Genomic DNA, 21,726 nt, shown 5'->3' on the forward strand with positions numbered 1-21,726 from the left:
AGAGGAGATGGGTTAATTAGGGTGCGAGGTAGTACCGATGAAGAACACAGCTTTCCCCCAGATCCTGGATGCTTCCTCCCCCCAACTACCATGATCCGAATTCTACCTTGCAGGGCTGGATAGGGCAGAGTCTGTACACTGGTACATATGAGGGCTGGAGGTACAGGGAATCCAGGGTGGATGATACCTTCAGGACCAAGGGTGTGAGGGACGATGCTGGGAGAGTGGAGGGTGAGTGGGTTGGAAAGGAGGAACTGATTACAAGGATCCACATGTGACCTCTTCCCTGGGAGAGGGACAGCAGAGAAGGGGGGGAAAGGAGACTCCGGATAGGGCAAGATATGACAAAATAATGATGTATAAATTACCAAGGGCACATGAGGGAGGGGGGAAAGGGGAGGGAGGGGAAAAAAAAGAGGAACTGATGCAAGGGGCTTAAGTGGAGAGCAAATGCTTTGAGAATGATTGGGGCAGGGAATGTATGGATGTGCTTTATACAACTGATGTATGTATATGTATGGATTGTGATAAGAGTTGTATGAGTCCCTAATAAAATGTAAAAAAAGAAAAGAGGAGAAAAAAATGATTAGGGCAAAGACTGTAAGGATGTGCTTTATACAATTGATGTATGTATATGTATGAACTGTGATAAGAATTGTATGAGCCCCAATAAATTGTTTTAAAATGACATATTAATAATAAATGAAGTATTAAAAAGCAAATTTAAAGAGAGAGAGTTGTGTTAAGAATGGCTAGTGTCCGCATTAGGAAGGAGGCCAGAGGCATGTTTGACCCCGCCTCACAGAAATCAGCCACAGGTAGCTGAGATTTGATGACAATGATTCTTCTCTGCACTTTGTAGAGAAGGTCAGACATGGCCCCTACACTTTCTAGGGGATTCACGGTACATGAAACAGCTAGCAGAGTCAAAGACCTCGAAAGAGTGTGGATTTTCATTTCATAGGGGCGAGAGATGCGCCCGTCAGCTGGTGGCTCGGTGGTGGACTCTATGCTTTTGTGACACTAGAATCTACGGCACTGGCCTTCCGAGTGCCGGCAGGGCCGTCCACAGAGAACAGATGACACAGGAGGAGCAGGCTGTGCACTTGTGAGGAACCAGCACTGAATACTTTATGGACAGAATCGAAACATGGCCAGCAGTGAAAGCCTTAGGAAGGAGGCAGACACTGCAGGAGAGAGAGGCGGAAGATGAGGCCCTTGGTCACAAGGCGCTCACGACGTGACCGAGTAAGAGCCGCCTTCTCAAAGTAGAGCCCAGCATAATGACACGGACCGCGTTAAGCCTGGGAGGCCTTCATTTGCTGATGGACACAAATCAAAATGGGAAGAAACAGCTGCAGACATCAATCCATAATAGAACTAGGAACGGCAAAGTGTGAATCTAGGAAAATAGGAAGTTGTCAAAAGTGAAACAGAACTCATAAAAATCGACATTCCGGGCCTTAGTGAGCTGAAATGGACTGATATTGGCCACACTGAGTCAGAAAATCATGCTGGGAATGACAATCAAGAGAAATGGTTTTGCGTTCATGGTACAAAAGGACATTTCTATCTTGAAGTACAATGCTATTTGGGATAGGATGATGTCCATCTACATACAAGGACATCCAATCCATAAAACTATTATTCAAATTTATGCACTAACTCCCAAAGCTAGTGATGAAGTTGAAGAATTCGACCAGTGCTCCAAACCCATATGCGGAGTTATCTAGTCAGATTAAGCCGCTAGCAGATCCCCAGGAGCTATAGGCAAGTTTCCAACAACTTTACTATCAGGTAGGGATCAAGGTATCCGGGATTATACTGGATCAACATTGGTAGATGGTCAGTTGATCTCCCTCTTGACCCAACCTGAAATTCTTCTAGGTGCAGGTATTTCTTGCTAGTTCCATGACAAAAATTTCTTTCCTGGCCTTTTAAATATTCATGGTGGTCTTTTCTTTCTGACTATTTGTATTATTAATGCTTTATCCTTACCATTTTACTTTGTTTCTGTTGAGTTTTCCAGTTTGTGGAGCACAGAAGGAATAGATGTAATTCAACGGCTTATAGGGGAGGAGAGGTAGGAGTGGGGAGTGGGAGATAAGGAGGGGGTAATGATTGTACAACTCTTCTTGATATGATTGAGCTATTGAATTGTGTGATGAATGGATTAAGTACCAATAAAATTGTTTTTAAAAATCATGACTACGCTAAACATTTTCAAAATAAAGTAAAACCTGCATTAAAAAAAAATTCTACCAACAGCTTCCATCTGGAATTGCTGTAACATACAATCAAGATGCAATGATTGGCAATTATAATACAAAAGTTGGAATCAAAAAGGAAGGAACATCTCAGAGAGGAGCCGAGCCAGTCAGGGTGCGATGTAGCAACGATGAAACATACAGCTTTCCTCTAGTTCCTCAATGCTCCCTCCCGACCGCCCACTATCTTGATCCCAATTCTACCTTGCAAATCTGGCTAGACTAGAGGATGTACACTGGTACAGATAGGAACCAGAAACACAGGGAATCCAGGGCGGATTATCCCTTCAGGGCTAGTGGTGTGAGTGGCGATACTGGGAGCGTAGAGAGAGAGTGGGTTGGAAAGGGGGAACCGATTACAAAGATCTACATGTGACCTCCTCCCTGGGGGATGGAACAGTGGGTGAAGAGAGACGTCGAACAGGGAAAGATATGACAAAATAATAATTTCTAAATTATCAAGGGTTCATGGGGGGAGGGCGGAGGGAGGGGAAAAAATGAGCAGCTGATGCCAGGGGCTTAGGTGGAGAGCAAATGTTTTGAGAACGATGAGGGCAATGAATGTACAAATGTGCTTTACACGATTGATGTATGCATGGATTGTGATAAGAGCTGTATGAGCCCCCAGTAAAACGATTAAAAAAAAAGGAAGAGAGTTGGAAAATACGGCTTTGGTGATAAATATGACGCCAGAGATCAGATGATAGAATATTTACAAGACCAACAACTTGTTCACAGCAAATTTCTTTTATCAACAGCCAAAAGGCAATTATACATGTGCACTTCCCGAGATTGAATACACAGACAGCATATGGACTACATCTGTGAGAAGAAACAGCTATAACCAGGCCAGGGATGACTGTGGAACAAACCATCAGTTGCTCAATTGTAAGTTCGGGAAAGCTGAAAACACTTAAAGCAAGTCCATGAGAGCCAAAATATGACCATGAGTCTATCCCATCTGAATTCTGAGAACATCACATGACAGGTTTGACACAATGAACACTGATGACAGAAGACCTGAAGAGCTGTGGAAGGACATCAAGAACATCATTCGTGAAGAAAGCAAAGGAGAGTAAAAGGATGGAAAATAAAGAAAAAAATCTATGTGGATGTCAGAAGACACTCTGAAGCTGCTTTTAATTATAGAACAGCTAAGGCACAGGGAAGAAAGGATGAAATCAAAGAGCTGAATAGAAAATTTCAAAAGGCAGCTTGAGAAGACAAAGTCACATATAATGACATATGCAAAGACCTAAAATTAGAAAGCTAAAAGGAAGAACACAGTCAGCGTATTTTAAATGGAAAGAAATCGAGAAAATATTCAAGCCTCAAGTTGCGATCTTGAAGGATTCTCTGGGCAAAATACGGAATGATTCAAGAGGCATCAAAAGAAGATGGAAAAATACACAGAGTCGCTGTATCAAAAAGAACTAGTAGACACTCCACCATTTCAAGAGGTGGCATATGAGCAAAACTGATGCTTAGGAAAAGATTCAAGATACACTGAAAGCACCAGCCAAAAATTAGCTTCAGGAATTGATGGAACAGCAATGGAAATGTTTCAACAAGCTGCTGAAGCACGTGAAGCACTCACTTGTCTCTGCCAGGAAACTTGGAAGACAACTTCTTGGCCAACTGACTAGAAGAGATCCCTATCTGTACCCATTCCAAAGAAAGATGACTGAGAGGAAACTCAAGTTCTAGAACAGTATCACTGATAGCATATGCAAGCAGAATTTTTCGGAAGATCATCCAACAATGGTTGCAGTAGTACATGGACAGAGAGCTGCCAGCTTCAGGCCTGATTCCGAAGAGGGCATGGTACACGGTACATCATTACCGATGCCAGATGGATCTCCGCTCAAAGCAGAGAATAGCCGAATGGTGTTTTCTTGTGTTGTCATTGACTAAGCCCAGGCATTCGACTGTGTGGGTCGTAACAAACTCTGGATAGCCTTGAGAAGAACGCTACATTGGGCTCTTGCGGAACCTGCCAAGAGGCAGTTGTGTGAACAAAACAAGGACACACTGAACGGTTTTAAATCAGGAAAGGAGTGTGACAGGGTTGTATCTTCTTACCGTATTGACTCAATTTGTATGCTGAGCAAATTGTCGAAGAAACTGGATTATATGAAGAATGTGGCATCGGGATTGGAGGAAGGTTTATTAACAACCTGCAATATGCAGATTTCACAACCTTGCTGTTGGAAGTGAGGACACGCACTGAGCCCTCGCTGATGAAGATCGAGGATCGCAGCCTTCAGTTTGGTTTACAACTCAATGTAAAGAAGACCCAACTCCTCACAACTGAACCAATAGGTAATCATAATAAACAGAGAAAAGGTTGAAGTTTTTTACATGGATAGGAAGCAAATTAAAAATACCATGACGTGGGTCAGGCGCACCTTTGTCCTCAGTCACATCCTTGGCTTTGCACTACTAGAAGGAGGTCTTGTACAGCAGATCTCTCTTTTGATCTTTTGACTGCTGCTTCTAAGGGCATTGATAGTGGATCCAAGCAAGATGAAATCCTTGACTCAGTAATGAGTTTGGTTTTAATTATGGTCTATCTATTAGGTACCATACCTGCCTGCTGGGAGGTGAGGAGGGGTTGGAGAACAAGTAGCATAATAAAGACACGTATGTTTAATATAAAAAAATCAAACACCTGGGATGAACAAATTCAAAATTTGGTATTCCGAGATAATACTACCTGGCTTTAGTGGGGGAGATTCTTCCAAAAGTCTTTCGAATCCACAAAAACAAGAACTTTCTGGTCATGCATCTGAAAGAAAGAGAAAGAGAGGATATATAATTTTTGTTTGTTCTGTTCAGTTTATATCATTAGTCTTCTGGAAAGAAGGAATCTTCATGGTCTCAAAGGGAGGAAATCTATGAATCATAAGATGACATAGCTAGTCTTGCATCAAACAAGTACAGAATGGGGCAGATTTATAAAGTTGAAATCAAGCATATTACTATAGGGGGAGGGGAAATCCACAATATTAAAGCCTTTCGTCTCTGAAGAGACATAGGTTTGAGTAAGGGAAAGGAAGTATGTGATAATTCGTAGCAGTCTTTGTGCCTGAAGTATCCGACAAATGGCCACAGGTCCAAAAAAAGACTCATCTTCAATGCTTGCTCCCACATGAAGCCTCCCTGAACCTTTGCCGAGCTAAATCAAGTAAGTCGTTTTCCTTTCTGTGCATACCCCACCTGACCACAGCTGATCACGGTAACTGGGTATCTGTCACTCCCACAACATTGTGAGCCTCTGAGAAGAGGAACATGCCTTACAGGGAGTGTCCTCACACACACAAAGTCGCTTTTGTCTCCAGTTCAGTTCAGCCGGCAACACATTTTCTCCCGCCCTTACCCTTCCATGTCCTCTGCTTACACTGCTTTCTCTGGGAAGGCACCACGAGCTACCCTGGCTTTGCTGCTCTTGTTCAAGGTGCCTGGGACACCACATGCTTCTCTCAGCACTGCTTACCCTTTATTGCGCTTGTAAAATAGCCTGTCGACCCTGCCTGCTTTTAAGCATTATCAAGGTCCTGGGTGAGAAACATCTCATTCATCTTGTCTGCCAGAACTGAGCACCACGAATCTCTCTCGCATACCTACTCAACCGTTACAAGGTATCATTTGCTTAGAACATGTTTAGCTTTTTCTGAGAGACGCTTTATAGCTTGCACATTAAGGGACACAAATAAAAACGATGAACAAAACCCCTCAATGTTGGTTATGTCTGCAGGGTCTTAAACTTATCCTTCACAGCTTAGCATTCCATAAGCATCCAGAAACATCATCTCTTGTTACCCGAAGAGCAAGAACAATGGAAAAGTCACCACCGGTGGGGGATCATAGGTCTGCTCACCTGACTCGCAAATCCTTCAGCCGGCCCCTCCGGTAGGAGGCATGGTGGTGCACTGGATGAAGGGCACTCGGTAACCGACCGCGGACCCCAGGGAAGGCGGAGGGCTTTGTGCTAGACTGTACCCTTACAGAATGCGCTTTCTTCATTGCACCATCTCCAAAGGAGCTGAAGCTTGGGGAGGAAAAGAGAAGGGAGACACTGAAATTAACCTCTGCATATGACACAAATGTTTCACCACACAAGTGAAATTCAATTCACGGTGCGCTCATCCGACTGATAGTAAGTAGGCTTTACGACTCAGGCGCAAAGAGGAGCTGATGTCAAGGAGTTCAAGAAAGAAAATATTTTGAAACTGATTGTGATAGCAATTGTACAACACTGCTTGATGTGATTGAACTATAGCATGTTATGCTATCTGTAAGAGCTCCCAATAAAATGATAAAAACATCTATTTTAAAAGTATCAATAATAATCAGGAACAGGCCAACTGTCATCAGACATAACTGCCAGTCATGGAAGGAGGGCACTGCCATACCAGCACTAAGTAGCAACTCCAGAGCTGCAGTACCTGCCAGTCCTTAGGCCCAACTCGATCATTTTGAATGTGCCAGTTATAGAAGAATCATTTACAAACTGAAATCGAGTTTCTTTATAGTTAAAAAAAGAAATTAGGAAAACTTTTCCAAAAATGCAATTTTTGAGTCAATGTGAAACAACGTACTTTTACTAAACACTAAATTTCTGAGTTTGGATCCTACTCCAGAACCAGTACGAGATGATCTTGAACAATTAGGTAAGGAAAACACAGAGCCAGGGCCCTGTGGTGTACTGGAAGTGGAAGTATTGGTATGAACTCATTAAATATATACAAGGGGGCTTCAAAAGGTTAGTAGGAAAATGCCATTAACTTTTTAAAAGAAAACAATCAGTTTTATTGGTTGTGTTAGTCTGGGTTGACTAGAAAAACAAATCTAGGACACGAGAGTGAGCGAGAGAGCACGAGCGAGCAAGCAAGCGCGCTTGCGCGCTTGATATCAAAGAGTAATTGTATATTGAGAAAACATCCCAGCCCAATCCAGAAGTCCAATTATTAGCTCTTATGTCTGATACCAGTCCATAAATTCCTCTTCAGATTCATAAAACATACGCAATGACACCGAATTCAGGAAGGTAACAGGCCAGTGAATGGAAACTCTTGTGGATCCAGTGATGGTGGAAACCTCTCCATGCTGGTGTGAGTCTCCATGTGGCTCTGGCTCCATCAGTGTAGCTCCATGTGTCTTGTCAGCAGGAAGACGAAGCAGAGAGTGTGTGCGTGCCCCGCCTCCAGGAAGGAAGACAGGAGTTCCCAGAATCCTCAGCAGAAGGCCATGCCCACACAGAGGCCTTATTGGCTATGACCTGATTCACAGGCTAGACTCCACACTCCACTTCTTTGCAAGTTGACAGCAGATTATGTAACTGCCACATTGGCTTATAATTTACAAATCATACAATTCAAAAGTTCAATCGTATTAAGAAGAGTTGTACAATCACCATCACAGTTTAAAAAATTTTCTTCCTTCTTATACTCTGATTAGTTCCCCATTTCCAAACCCTCCCTAGCAATACACCCAAGGAACCCTTAATCAATCCAGTTGCCATCTCTATAGATTTATTTACCTATCCTGGATTGCATATGCAGAAAAATGTTCAAAGACCAAACGATTAAAAATTAGCATCAACAAAGTAAACAGGGAAAAACTTCAATGGAAAGGCAAAAAATATTTAGAACTAGAACAAATTAAAAATGAGTCAAAGGGAGATCAAATGAGAAGGTATCAAATTTTTACCTAACAGCATCTGCAATCATCCATTTTCTTCTCTTTTTTTGTTAAAAATGTAAGGATTTTTAATATTCACAAAAAATGATCAGAAACTTGCTTATTTGGAGGGTTACTTATAAGTGGGTAATAAGAATATTTTCATTACATGAAATTCATTGTTTTCTTAAAATCGTCTTATTGGGGCTGGTACAATGCTATCACAATCCATACGTACACCCATGTGTTAAGAACATTTGTACATTTGTTGCCATCATCATTCTCAAAACATCTGCCTTCTACTTGAGCCCTTGGTATCAGCTCACTTTTCCCCTCCCTCCCCACCATCATCCATTTTCTTATGCAATAGCAAGGCTAGTCCCACACCTAGACCAAAGGGGCCTCAATACATGCATTGACCCTTCATTTAAAAACAAAACAAACACTGCAATAGCAGTCCAAAGCAAATTCACTACCTTCAAGCCGATGCCGACTCACACTGACCCTATCAGACAGGGCAGAAGTGCTCCTGTGCGTTTTTGAGATGGGAATCGTTAATGGGAGTAGAAAGCCGACAGAGCCATTGGTGTCTTTGAGCTGCTGATCCTTGTGGGTTGCAGCCCAAAGCATACCCACCAGGGCACCTGGGCTCTTTGAAATAATCGTAGAATGGGTCCAAAGGGAGATCAAATGATAAGATACTACATTAGCCTAACTAGTCTGCCATAATTGACTTTATAATGCTTTGAGGAATGCTATTCACATCCTTCAACTGTGATGGGAGGGAATTCACCTGAGGCTTAATCCAGGAGTGGACACTCCAAATGGATTTTGGGCTTCCACTGCTACCTAGATCCTTCAGCAAACCAAGTGCTCACCACTGAAGCCGATACCACTGCCTTCTTCGGAAAATGCCCGTATCTTGTAATTCCACTTTTCCATCAACCTTTTGAAGCCCCCTTATAGGTAATTATACACGAATGTACCTAAATGCATTGTTCAAAATAGCCCAAAGTTGGGAACCACTGAAGTGTCCATCAATGGATGAATAAACAACAGGTGGTATTGTTTTAGTTTAGCTTTTTTAGGTCTCAAAGGTTACTAGTGGTTACTAGGGTCAGTATGGAGGGTGGGGCTGGAGGGTAGGGATCATGGAATGGTAGCTTGCAAACAGATCCTTGTAATTGCTGTCAATGAGGCTTGAACCTGTAAATAACTCAACAGGCAAAAGTTGTGTGACAGATATACAAGGGGGCTTCAAAAAGTTTGTGGGAAACTTCCATGATTTTAACATTTATTTGCAGTCATCACTGGGGCCATTTCTTGCTGTCGATTTGTTTGCTGACCGCATGACCAGGACCTTCATGAACATTGCAGGATGGAGAGGTCATTGGAAAGCTTGGCGACGGTGGGTTCTTCTTTGTTCTCAATTTTTTCCAGGTCGTAGCTCGGCTGCTTGGGTATCTCGGGAGAGCTGAAGTCAGGCTGGACCTTGCCTAGAGCTGAAGAGGTGCAAGGAGTCTCGGGAAGAAGGCAATGCTGGGAGCGCCGACTACGCGGTGCTCAGGTCGCGGGGACATCTCTGGCTCCACACCCCGTGCACAGTAAATAGGACCGGTGCTATGAGCCCCGCTTCCGGCCAACAGGTGGTATGATTGGTACAATGGACTATTACTGAACCAAAAGGATAAATGAAATTCAAATGCACATTAAGATACAGACGAAGCAGGAAAATATTGTGCTAAGCGAATAAGTCAGCCACAAAACAGCAAATACTGAAACCTCTTACATGAAATACCTAAAATAGACAAATCCAAGAGACAAATGTTTATTAGTGGTGACCAGGGGCTGAGGGAGATAAAACGTAGAATTGTTACTTAAAGGGAACTGACCTGCTATTTAGGAGGATGACAAACAATTGAAAATGGAATGGGAAAAAAAGAAAGAAAATGGGATGTGGGGATGGTCGTGCAGCATGGTGAATGCAATCACGTCCCCGAATCATACACGGAAAACGGTTACAACACAATGCCTCTGTGATACGTATTCTACTCTAGTTTTAAAAAGATCATTATTAAAATGATACATATTTTGTCAGCACTCCGGACAGCAAAACTATGTAATTCTCAACATTCACAGCATTCATGTTTTCAGAATCTCAATGAGCTTGTGTTTATCATTAAATTTCACTTCCACCTGATGGTGTCACCTGATGGTGACACAAAAATTACATTGGGGGTGAACCTCAGCGTAGCAGTCAGGCAGACCCAAACGGACAAATGTTGTATGATGTCCCCTCTATGAAGTGTAGAGGATTGAACAATTCTGAGACAAAAAGTCGATTCGAGGTTGCCACGGATATGGGGGCCGGGGAAATAGGGAGTGAATGCTCAATGGGGACAGAGCTTGTTTGGGGTGATGAAAAAGATATTCAGCATTACGAATGTAATCAGTGTCACTGACTTGTATACTTAAGGATGAAAATGTAAAACTGTATTACTGGTATATAAATTTTATTAATAGCATTTTAGAAACATACAAGAAAACCTTATAGTGGCCACTCAGCACTGATATTATAGCTCCTTAACCTCACTTCTGGTCAAAAGCGAAATTGTAATGATGGGTATTTCAGTGGCTACAATTGCAACAATGGGCTTCAATAAGGACAGCGCAGGACACTGGAGATAAGATCTCTGATGAAAGTACTAACCCACTCTACATCACCTAAGAGCAGCATTCCCACGTGGCCCACTCTGACTGCAAGAGAGTGTATGAAATGTGTATTCTACAGTCCTGGGGTGAGGTCCACCAACTATAGCAGGGGCCAAGCCCGATCCAGGATACATATGGCAGCCAACTAAATAAGAGGAGAAAAGAAAGAGAAGAAATAAAAAAATGAATGGGGGGGGGGGAGCAGGGCACTAATCCACCCAAGGGGAGGGTATTGTTTATCTCTCTACAGGAGGGGTAGAGACCAGGCTTCAGCCCAATTCTCCAAGACATAAATACAACATACAGGCATGTACCAGGGAACCAAGAGAGGTCTGTGGGGCCGGCCCAATCTCAACTATGTGGGCCACCCCCACCCCTGCACCCCCGAGAATGCACTTCAGAAGACAGCACTGGGGCTACAGTTTGAGGAGAGGGGCGTGTTGGATTAGAGCACACAGGAAAAACACAAAGGGATGGAGAGGGCGGAGGACATCCTGGCCCACCAAGCCTTCTAAGAGCAGACAATGCACAAAGGACCACAGGGCTGGCCCCACCATGGAACATGGCGTCCCTCACTGAACCATGGCGCTGAGGGGGACAGCACTGGAGACACAATGTGGGAATAGTCCACAATCTGGCCCCATCACGCTGGGGCAAGGCACTGAGGGCATGCAGCAGAGCAGCAGAATGATGAAACCCCCCAAGGAATACCAAAAAATTGGGAGACAGAGTGTGGCACCCCATCAGACTCGACTGGAAAATACTCGTCAAGGCCAACAACAGACCTTGAACTATTTATAGGCTTTTCCATTTTTGTCAGTGGTTTTTTTTTTGTTATTATTGTGTTGGCTTTTACTTCTTTTGTTGTTTTATTTGGCTTTGCCTGGTTTTTGTACTTATTAATGTATCTGCATGTCTATCTAGATAAGATAGGCAGGATAAATAATTCAGAGATGAAAAGAATAGGACCAATGGTTCTGGGAGGATACAGGAGAAGGGGAGGTGGGAGAATGGAAGGGGGGGAGGGAACCAATCCAGGGACAAGGGAACAACAAATGAACTAAAATCATTGAAAAGAAAGCCGTAGGATGCAAAGTAGGGCTTAATCAAGGGCAATGTAGCAGTGAGGAAATACTAAACCTGAATGAAGGCCAAACATGATGGTGGGACAAGAGGAAAGTAAAAGGAAATAAAGGAAAGAACCAGAAGGCAAAAGACATTTATAGAGGCCTAAATACAGGCATGTACATATGTAAATAAATATATATATATATATATATATATAAAACAAGAGAATAGAACTATGTACTCCTATCTATATGTTAAGAATTAAGGTTGGGCAATGAATGTATAAATGTGCATGTATGTATGGATTGTGATAACAGTTGCATGAGCCCGTAATAAAATGATTTTTAAAAAAAGAATTAAAGGTAGCAGATGGACATTGGGCCTCCACTCAAGTACTCCTTAACACAAGAACACTTTGTTCTAACAATCCGGCATTCTGTGATGTTCACCTTCCCAACACTATCGCTGAAGACAAAATGGGTGCTTAAGCAAATGTGGTGAAGAAAGCTGATGGTACCCAGCTATCAAAAGATATAGCATCGGAGGTCTTAAAAGCTTAAAGATAAACAAGCAGCCATCCAGCTCAGAAGCAACAAAGCCCACATGGAAGAAGCACACCAGCCTATGTGATCATGAGGTGTCGATGGGATCAGGTACCAGGCATCTAAGACCCAGAACAAAACCATACCCAAAATAAATGGGCGGGGGAGCATAGAGTGGAGACTCAATGCCCTTCTGCAGACAATTGGACATCCCCTCACAGAGGGGTCACAGGGAAGAGATGAGCCAGTGTGCAGTGTAGCACCAATGAAACACACAGCTTCCCTCTAGCTCTTTGGTGCTTCTTTCATGGAACTATCACATCACCTCAATTCTACCTTACAAGTCGGGTTAGACCAGAGCATGCACACTGCTACAGAGAAGAGCCCACAACACAGGGAATCAGGGATAGAGAAACTCCTCATGGCCAACAAGGGGAGTAGAGATACCAGGATTAGGGGAGGGTGGGGGAAATGGGAATCAATCACAAGGATCAACTAGAACCCCCACCCAGGGGAACGAATAACCAAAAAGTGGGGGAGGGGTGCCGGAGGATATGGAAAAAATAATCTATAATTTATCAAGGGTTCATGAGGGATGGCGGGTGGGGGAGGGGAAAGAAATGGGGGGCTCATATCAGGGGCTCAAGTGGGAAGAGAATGCTTTGAAAATGAAGATGGTGGCATATGGGCAAATGTGCTTGACACACTGGATGAATGGATGGTGATGTATGTAAGAGCCCGCAATAAAAGTATTCTAAAAAAAGTGTATTGTAGATGAGAAATTCAAATATCAATGATCTAAATACTTATATTTTCATGTTTACATAAGCACACACGCACATATGAATATGCATGCGCTACTGTTAGGTGCAGTCAAGATGGTTCTAAGTCATAACAACCCTATACACAACAGAATCAAACAGCGCCTGGTCCTGTGTCAGTCTCACATGGTCCTTATGTTTGGGCCTGTCAAAGGAGCCGCTTGTTTCTCTCATTCTAGGTCTTCCAATTTCACTGCCCTGCTACTTTACCAGGCATGATGTCCTTCTCCAGGGCCTGGCCTCTCCCGACATGGACAAAGCGTCACCATCTTTGCCTCTAAGGAACATTCTGGGTGTACTTCTTCTGGGACAGAAGTGTTTGTTCTTTTGGCAATCCACGATACTTTCAATATTCTTTGCCAGTACCATAATTCAAATGCATCCAGTCTTCTTCAGTCTCACTTATTCAAAGTCCAACTTTCACATGCCTATGCGGCAGTGGTGGGATTCAAATAATTTAATAACTGGTGAATGACCATTTTAAGTACAAAAAAAGATATACCAAAAGGTAGTTTATTATTTCAACATGGTATCAGAACATCGCTGTTGCACAGCTGAACATGAAGAGGAAGGAGTGTAAACTTGTGATTTCCACATTGCAACTGTCAGAGAGAGAGCCCTAATTACAAGTGCCATTTGAAAAACCAGTTCACACTGGTGCAAGCCAGCTGCATACCACCACTGAGAGGAGCTGATGGAAAATACCATGGCTTAAGTCAGGCACCGCTTAGTCCTCAAGGCAACATACTTGCTTTTCAACATTTTAAAGAGGTCTTGTGTAACAGATTTACCTACTCCAATTAAGTCTTTTGATCTCTTGACTGCTGCTTCCATGAGTGTTGATTGTAGATCCAACCAAGAGGAACTCAACAATTTCCATCTTTTCTCCATTTACTATATGACGTTACCTATTGGTCCAGTATGAGGATTTGGGTCTCCTTTACATTGAGTTGTAATCTGTATTGAAGGCTACAATCCTTGATCTCCATGTATCTCAGGTTGTTAATAAATTGTCCTCCAATCCTAATGCCACACTCTTTTTCAGCTAATCCAGCTTCTCTGTTGATTTGCTCAGCATACAGACTGAGTAAGTACGGGGAGAGGATATAACCTTGATGCATACCTTTCCTGATTTTAAAAAAAATTTTATATTTTCTGATTTTGTTTTTGTTCTATTGGAATATAATTCGCATATCATACAAGTCAATCATATTAAGAACAGTTGTACAATCATCATCACAATCAATTTTAGAACCTTTCCTTTCTTATATTCATTGTTATTAGCTTCACATTTCCCAGCAACCACCCCTGTCACTTCCAGGGCACCAAGAATCCAGTTACTGTCTCTATAGATCTACCTATCTGGGATTGTATACATAGAAAAACACACACACACACAAAACAGTAACAAAGTAAAACTTCATTTGAAAAGAAAGCAGAAAACATTAAAAACTAGAACAAATGTAAAATGGTCAAAGGGGAGATCAAATGATCGAGTGTTAAATGTGAACCTAACTCAAACTGCGATCATCCACTTTCCAAAGCACTCTGCATGACAGCAAGGCCACTCACATCATTTCAACTCTGACCGGAGGGGCTTCATCAGGGGCTTAATCCTGGTACAAATGGACACTGGGCTCCTGCTGTCATCCGTAGCCTTCTACAAACCAGAAGTCCACATTTTAAGTTCTGGTACATTCGCTTCTATTTGGTTATTATTTACAATCATTGGATCACACCAGCTGATCTGCTTCTTCCATTGGACGCAGTTAACGCCTCACTTAGATGACTGCTTCTTTGCAGACAGGGTCTTAAGACTCCACACCTTATTCTTTCTGATGGCCAGGCATCCTCTAGGTTCTTCACCACACTTTGCTATCGCACCCGTATCTTGATTTCTTCATGAGGGTAGGCATCAAGCAGGGCCATGTCATAACTGTTCTTAGATAAGGGCTAGAATTAATTACTAACCCAACATGCATTCATGTATCTCTGATTTATATACATCTCTGGTTCATTTTAAGGGACATCATTATTTTAAGTTAAAGAACATCATAAATCATTCCCGTGGGCATAAAGTAATTTTTCCTTCTTTTTTTCTCTCTACTCTCTTTTTCTAATTCTTTTTATAGTGTCATTAACTTAGCCAATGGTATAGAATCTAAAACTGTTGAGAATAGGAAATGTTAGAAGTATAGGCCAGAAATGAAGTGCAATACATGAATTATTGATTTGTACAGATTAAACTCTTAACTGACTACACGCTATTTACACAAACAATGGGGGTTGGTGATAGGGCAAAACTTTTAATAATATTTATTCACCCTCAAGTCAAATGGGAAGCTTCCTGGGGCTGAGACATCAAATCAATAAAAAAATGGCATTCTGCACTGTGGATGGGGGGGGAGGATTTATTCACAATGGAAGAACCACACCTACTAGACTAACATATGTCACGATAAAGCAAGGAGGGCATTAAAATAGTGAAGTATATGATAGTCTGGAGCCACAATTGGGCAACCTCAGGGTAAGATCTGATGCAAAGTCTAACAACCATACACTTGCAATAACCGTCACCTGCTGCTTCTCAGACTAGGGAGTTTCAGCCTGAAATCCAAGGGCTACAGGTGAGTTTGAGGTAAAATCCAGATAACTTAGTGGGGTTTCCACTGAGCCCTTCTGGTGTGGCCTATGAAGGATGCTGTGTGCCTTGAAAGAACAGAGCCTACAGTAGTCTATAGCACACAGCCTGGGACACCAAGGAATGGATAGACTTTCCTGATTCTAAACCATGCAGTATGCCCTTGTTCTATTTGCACAACTGCCCCTTGGTCCATCCATGTACAGGTTCCAGATGAGCACAATGTAGTGTTCTGGAATCCCATAGTTTTTATTGTTCACATAGCCTTAGCAGTCAATAAAAAATAAGAAAGCATCAGACCAGAGAATGTACATTGGTACAGGTAAGATCTAGAAACACAGGGAATCGTGGGTAGATAAACCCCTCAAGACCAATTTTGAGTAGTGATACTAGGAGAGTAAGAGGAAGGTGGGGGAGCAGAAGGGAACTGATCACAAGGATCTATATATAACCCCCTCCCTGGGGGACGGACAACTGAAAAGTAGATGAAGAGAGACATCGGACAGTGTAAGACATGAAAAAATAATTATAAATTATCAAGTGTTCGTTGGGGGGGGGGGAATGAGGAACTGATACCAAGGGCTCAAGTAGAAAGAAAATGTTTTGAGAATGATGGCAACAAATGTACAAATGTGCTTGAAACAATGGATGGATGGATGCATTGTAGTAAGAGTTGTACAAGCCCCCAAGATGATTTAAGGGAGGTGGGAACAGAGGAGGGGAAAAAATGAGGAGCTGATGCCAGGGGCTTAAGTGGAGAGCAAATGTTTTGAGAATGATGAGGGCAATAAATGTACAAATGTGCTTTACAATTGGTGTATGTATGGATTGTGATGAGTTATATGAACCCCTAATAAAATGATTTTAAAAATCAATAAAAATACAATTATTTTAAAAAGCAAGCATCTTCCTGATATTCTGCTTTCAGCCAAGATCCACCTGACATAAGCAATGATATCCCTTGTTTCATGCTCCCTGGTGAAGCCAGGCTGAACCTCTCTGTGTCAATGTACTGCTACAACTGTTGTTGGATGACATTCAGAAAAAATGTCCTTGTATATACTGTTCTATAATTTGAGCATTCTGTTGGGTCACCTTTCTTTGAAATAGGTACAAGTATGGCTCTCTTCCAGTCAGTTGGTCAAGTAGCTGTCTTCCAAATTTCCTGGGATAGGCAAGTGAGTGCTTCTAGTGCTTAATCAGCTTGTGGAAACATTTCAGTTGGTGTTCCATCAACCCCTGGAGCCTTGTTTTTGACTAATGCTTTCAGTGCAGCTTGGACTTCTTCCTTCAGTACCATTGGTTCTTGATCATATGCTAACTCATATGTATGAGTGCGTGTTCCTTACTAATAGTTTCTGTTTTACCAGCTCATGATTTAGGAAAGGTATTCTTTCATGCCAAGTGGGTTGCTTTGTTTGCTTGCTGGGGGGAGCAGAAAGCAGAGTTTATTTGTTAAGAAAGGCACCTGAAGCAGCAGGTAAGGTATGAATGAATTGCCCTCTGCCAAGTGTTGACAAACGTTTACATTGGGCACAATTTCAATGATCTTTTTCTTGTGGTCCATCTCATCACTCACCTGGGGTTGACCTTCTTTTCCATTGTTTAATCCCTTTTTGATAGAAATTAAACTAGTAGCTTGACCGACACATTTTAGTGAGCAGATGAAAAAGTCTTCATTAAAAAAAAAAAGTGTGGGGGAGAATAAATTATCTGCCTCTTTTGAAGAACCACGGTTCTGAAAAGCTACATAAAAGCTCCTATTCTGTCTCTTGCCCTCATTAATTCAAAACTAGGTGATCTTACTTAAAATATTATTTGTAAATAGCATTAAAAGGGCATTCTCTAAGAAAAGAAACAAAAACAAAATCTTCAAGGACGTTACAGCACTCAACTTGGTTTGTGTAAAACTTACAAGTATCAAATAAAGGTATTTCCTTCCAATTTATTTTTAAAACAGAAGAAACCACTGGATGAATGGAAATTAAGATATCGTTATACGCTGTAATATTTTATTTTTGAACCACGTGTGTCAATTTGAAAAAAACGAGAAAAGGTAAAATAACTTCCAAAACATGTCTCTCCAGTACATTTTGGTTTCTAAAAATGCCTGCGAAATGACAGATGGAGGATTTAGAGCTTTTCCTGAATTGCTGAATTAACTACCCATCCAGTAGGTGGTTACATCTTGTATACATGGGATACCAGGATCACCAACTGAGTAATAATAAGAGGCGGCGGTGGGACTTGAACACTGAGCCCTGACATCATTCACTCGCTATTATTTTTCCCTAGCCAGAGCGGGAGAGAAGGATTTCTCTACGCCCATCGAGTTACAGCCTCAGAAACCCACAGGGGCAGTTCTACCAGGTCCTTAAGGGAAGTTGGAATCGACTGAACGGCAGTAGAGTTAGAGCGAGTTAGTCCGAAGTTACAAAAAACCTGCGCAGCCTCAGATACAAAACAACGCCCCGAGGTCCCAGTGGGAGGCCTGCAGGTCTCGCTCCCAGGAAAGGGTCTGGAGATGCGGGTTCGCGTCCACAAGGCGCCTGCCGCGGGCGCGGGCGGGGAAATGCGCCCCGCAGGCAGCACGGGGCCGCGGCCCTGCGCGCCTCCCCACCTGGGCTCTGCCTCGCCCCCTGACCAGCGCGCAGGGGCGAGCGGCTCCCCAGCATCTGGCCTCAGGGCGAAGCGGCGGAGGCTCCCACAGGAGCGGTCCCCTCGGATGGGCGCTCTTCGCCTAGCTCCCCTCAGACTCGGGGGGGACGGGGGCCACACCTCATACCTGAAGGAGCACAGCTACCCCCGCAGCGGGCTGGGAAGAGTCCAGGCGGGAGCTGGCAGACTCAAGACCCGGAGCCCCCAACCCAGCACAAGAATGACTCTTCCCGCGCCTCGGGACGCAGATCTAGCGCCGGCCCCGCCCCCGTTTCCAGGGAGACGCGGGGGCGGGGAAACGGGGCGCAAGGCATCCTGGGCCGTGCGCTGCGTGCGGCCGCCGTCCGCCCGGTGCGACCTCCTGCTCACTTCCGCTTCCGGCGCCCGTGGCTGCGACGTCTATGGATGCGGCCTCTTCGGGGCTGACTCGCAGAGATGCCTTTGCGCCATAGACCTGCTTATGTTTCCCGGAGCCCAGCTTCCTGGGGGCCCCCCCACCTCCTGTAAGCCCCTCGTCCTCCGCGGCCCCTCGCTTAGAGGAGGGCACGCGCATGCGTGGGCCGCGATGGGACGCGTGGAGTCTGAACCTGGTTTTCCGGCTGAAGCCTCGCTCTTGTAATTTTATACGCAGTCATCGCTCGTGCTGTAATTACTTGGTTCTTTCATTTAGGTCTACCTTGATCATCTTAGGGATAGGGGCGGAAAGTGAAACATTTTGAGAAGCAATTTTAAACGTGAGGTTTCTGGTGAAGAGATCGTTGTGCATCAACATGCTTGCAAGATCCACGTTAAAAAGATGAGGCAGTCTTCACGATTGTTTTCAGCTTTAGAAGCACGCGTAATTAGCCCTTTTGTTCTATCTTCTACTTATATTGATCACAGTAAAGTGTTTAAAGGCAATTTTCTACATAGCCCTGGTGGTGGCATAGTGACTGCGTTGAGCTGCGTTATGGGAGGTCAGCAGTTAGAAACCACCAGGTGGGGGTGAGGGGGGGGGAACGGGGCTTTCCATTGCCGTAAACAGTTACAGTAGTCCTGGAAACTCACAGGGGTAGTTCTATCCTGTCCTATAGGGTCACTATGACTCAATGGCAGTGAGGCTTTGTGTGTGTGGTGTGTGGTTTTGTTCTAATTTTAAAAGTGGGACCTTTTTGAGTGGAGTCTTAGTAGGACCTACAGGGCCAACATGAGGCTATCTGCTCCCCTGTATAGGGTTGCTAAGTATTAGAATCGATTGGATGGCAGTGGGTTTTAAAGTCAGTTTTACTTATAAACACTTTTATACACTTTGTACTTGCTGGTGCTTCCATTCTGTTAATAGGCATTGACCATCCTCAGCCTTAATTAACTCTTTTAGGAAAGGATGGAAGGCATGTCCTTTCCACATGAGTTACAATGAAAACAATCATTCCTGGCAGGAAAAGATTCCAAGATGGAAATGCAGTTTATAGCAGTGGTTCTCAACCTTCCTCATGCCATGACTCTTTCATACAGTTCCTCATGTTGTTGACCCCAAACCATAAAATTATTTTAATTGCTACTTCATAAGTGCAATTTAGCTACTGTTATGAATCATAATGCAAATATCTGATATGTAGGATGTATTTTCATTGTCACAAATCAAACAAACATAATTAAAGCATAGTGGTTAATCACAAAACTGTAATTATAGATTATGAAATATTTATGTATTTTCTGGTGGTCTGAGATGACCCCGGGGAAAGGGTCGTTTGACCCCTAAAGGGGTCACAACCCACAGGTTGAGAAACACTAGTTTATAATAAACTCAGTACAACTGCATTTACTTGGTGTCAAGCTTTGTCTTACGTACCTTCCTATATATAATATCCAAGATGAGGGTGCCAGAAGAGGTCTAGGCTCGGCCAATAATTTGCTGTGTAATCTTCCAGAAGTCCCTTAGTATATTCTATTGGCTTTTTAGTCCATTGTCTGAGGACTGTATAATTCCACAGTTGGCTCTAGCCACAAGGAAATTACTCTCAGAGCAAGAAATATGGAGTAGGAAAAAGACAGTTTGGAGAGGGCAGTGCAGTTGAGGTAAGGCTAGATTATGCAGTCTCATGGTACTCTTGTTTCTGTTGTCAGCTGCCCTGGTGTCAGTTCCCACTAGAATGAAACAACTGCTGGGTTCTGTGCCATCCTCTGAATCAGTGGTTCTCAACCTGTGGGTAGAGACCCCGTTGGGGGGGTCGAATGACTTTTTCAAAGGGGTCACGTAAGACCATCGGAAAATACATAAATATTTCATAATATATAATTACATATTATTTTGTGATTGATCACTATGCTTTAATTATGTTTGATTGGTTACAATGAAAATACATCCTGAACATTTACAGAGACCTAAATACAGGCAGGTACATATGTAAATATATGTATATAATGAAAGTGGAATAGAACTATGTACTCATATCTATATGTTAAAAATTAAGGTTACCGATGAACATTGGGCCTCCACTCAAGTACTCCCTTAACACAAGAACACTTTGTTCTAACAATCTAGCATTCTGTGGTGTTCACCTTCCCAACAGGATCGCTGAAGACAAAGCAGGTGCATAAGCAAATGTGGTGAAGAAAGCTGATGGTGCCCAGCTATCAAAAGAGATCGCGTCTGGGGTCTTAAAGACTTGAAGGTAAACAAGTGGCCATCTAGCTCAGAAGCAACAAAGCCCACATGGAAGAAGCACACCAGCCTGTGCGATCACGAGATGTCGAAGGGATCAGGTATCAGGCATCATCAGAACAAAAAATCATATAGTGAATGAGGGGGGCAGTATGGAGTGGAGACCCAAAACCCATTTGTAGGCCACTGGACATCCCCTTACAGAAGGGTGTCGGGGAGGAGATGAGCCAGTCAGGGTGCAACGTACCAACATACAACTTTCCTATAGTTCCTAAATGCTTCCTCCTCCCCCACTATCATGATCCCAGTTCTACCTTGCAAATCTGGCTAGACCAGAGGATGTACACTGGTACAGATGGGACCTGGAAACACACGGAATCCAGGATGGATGATCCCTTCAGGACCAGTGGTGTGAGTGACGATACTGGGAGGGTGGATTGGAAAGGGGGGACCAATTACAAGGATCTATATGCAACTTCCTCCCTGGGGGCCGGATAGCAGAAGAGTGGGTGAGTGGAGACAGTAGACAGGGAAAGATAAGACAAAATAATAATTTATAAATTATCAAGGAAGGGTTCAAAAAATTATCAAGGGTTCATGAGGGAGTGGGGAGCAGGTAGGGAGGGAAAAAATGAGCAGCTGATGCCAGGGGCTAAGGTGGGGAGCAGGTGTTTTAGGAATGATGAGGGCA

General features: G+C 43.3%; 1 protein-coding gene across 4 annotated transcripts in view; it reads right to left on the bottom strand.

Moving 5' to 3' along the window:
- SFI1 (SFI1 centrin binding protein) overlaps window positions 1–18,655 on the bottom strand; it is an 85,937-nt gene extending 67,282 nt beyond the window's left edge. For 3 of the 4 annotated variants that reach the window (XM_075535054.1, XM_075535053.1, XM_075535052.1), the window contains exons 1-3: window positions 18,519–18,655; window positions 6,148–6,318; window positions 4,984–5,055 (exon numbers count right to left, since the gene is read on the bottom strand). In XM_075535054.1, the coding sequence (XP_075391169.1) occupies window positions 4,984–5,055; window positions 6,148–6,293 (218 nt within the window). In that variant the 5' untranslated portion in view covers window positions 6,294–6,318; window positions 18,519–18,655. Of the gene's footprint in view, window positions 1–4,983; window positions 5,056–6,147; window positions 6,319–18,518 lie in introns of those variants that run through there. The other variant, XM_075535055.1, reaches the window with a different exon arrangement.
- Window positions 18,656–21,726: the final 3,071 nt, after the last annotated feature.

The sequence above is a fragment of the Tenrec ecaudatus genome, chromosome 16, assembly GCF_050624435.1.
Source record: "Tenrec ecaudatus isolate mTenEca1 chromosome 16, mTenEca1.hap1, whole genome shotgun sequence".
NCBI lineage: Eukaryota > Metazoa > Chordata > Mammalia > Afrosoricida > Tenrecidae > Tenrec > Tenrec ecaudatus.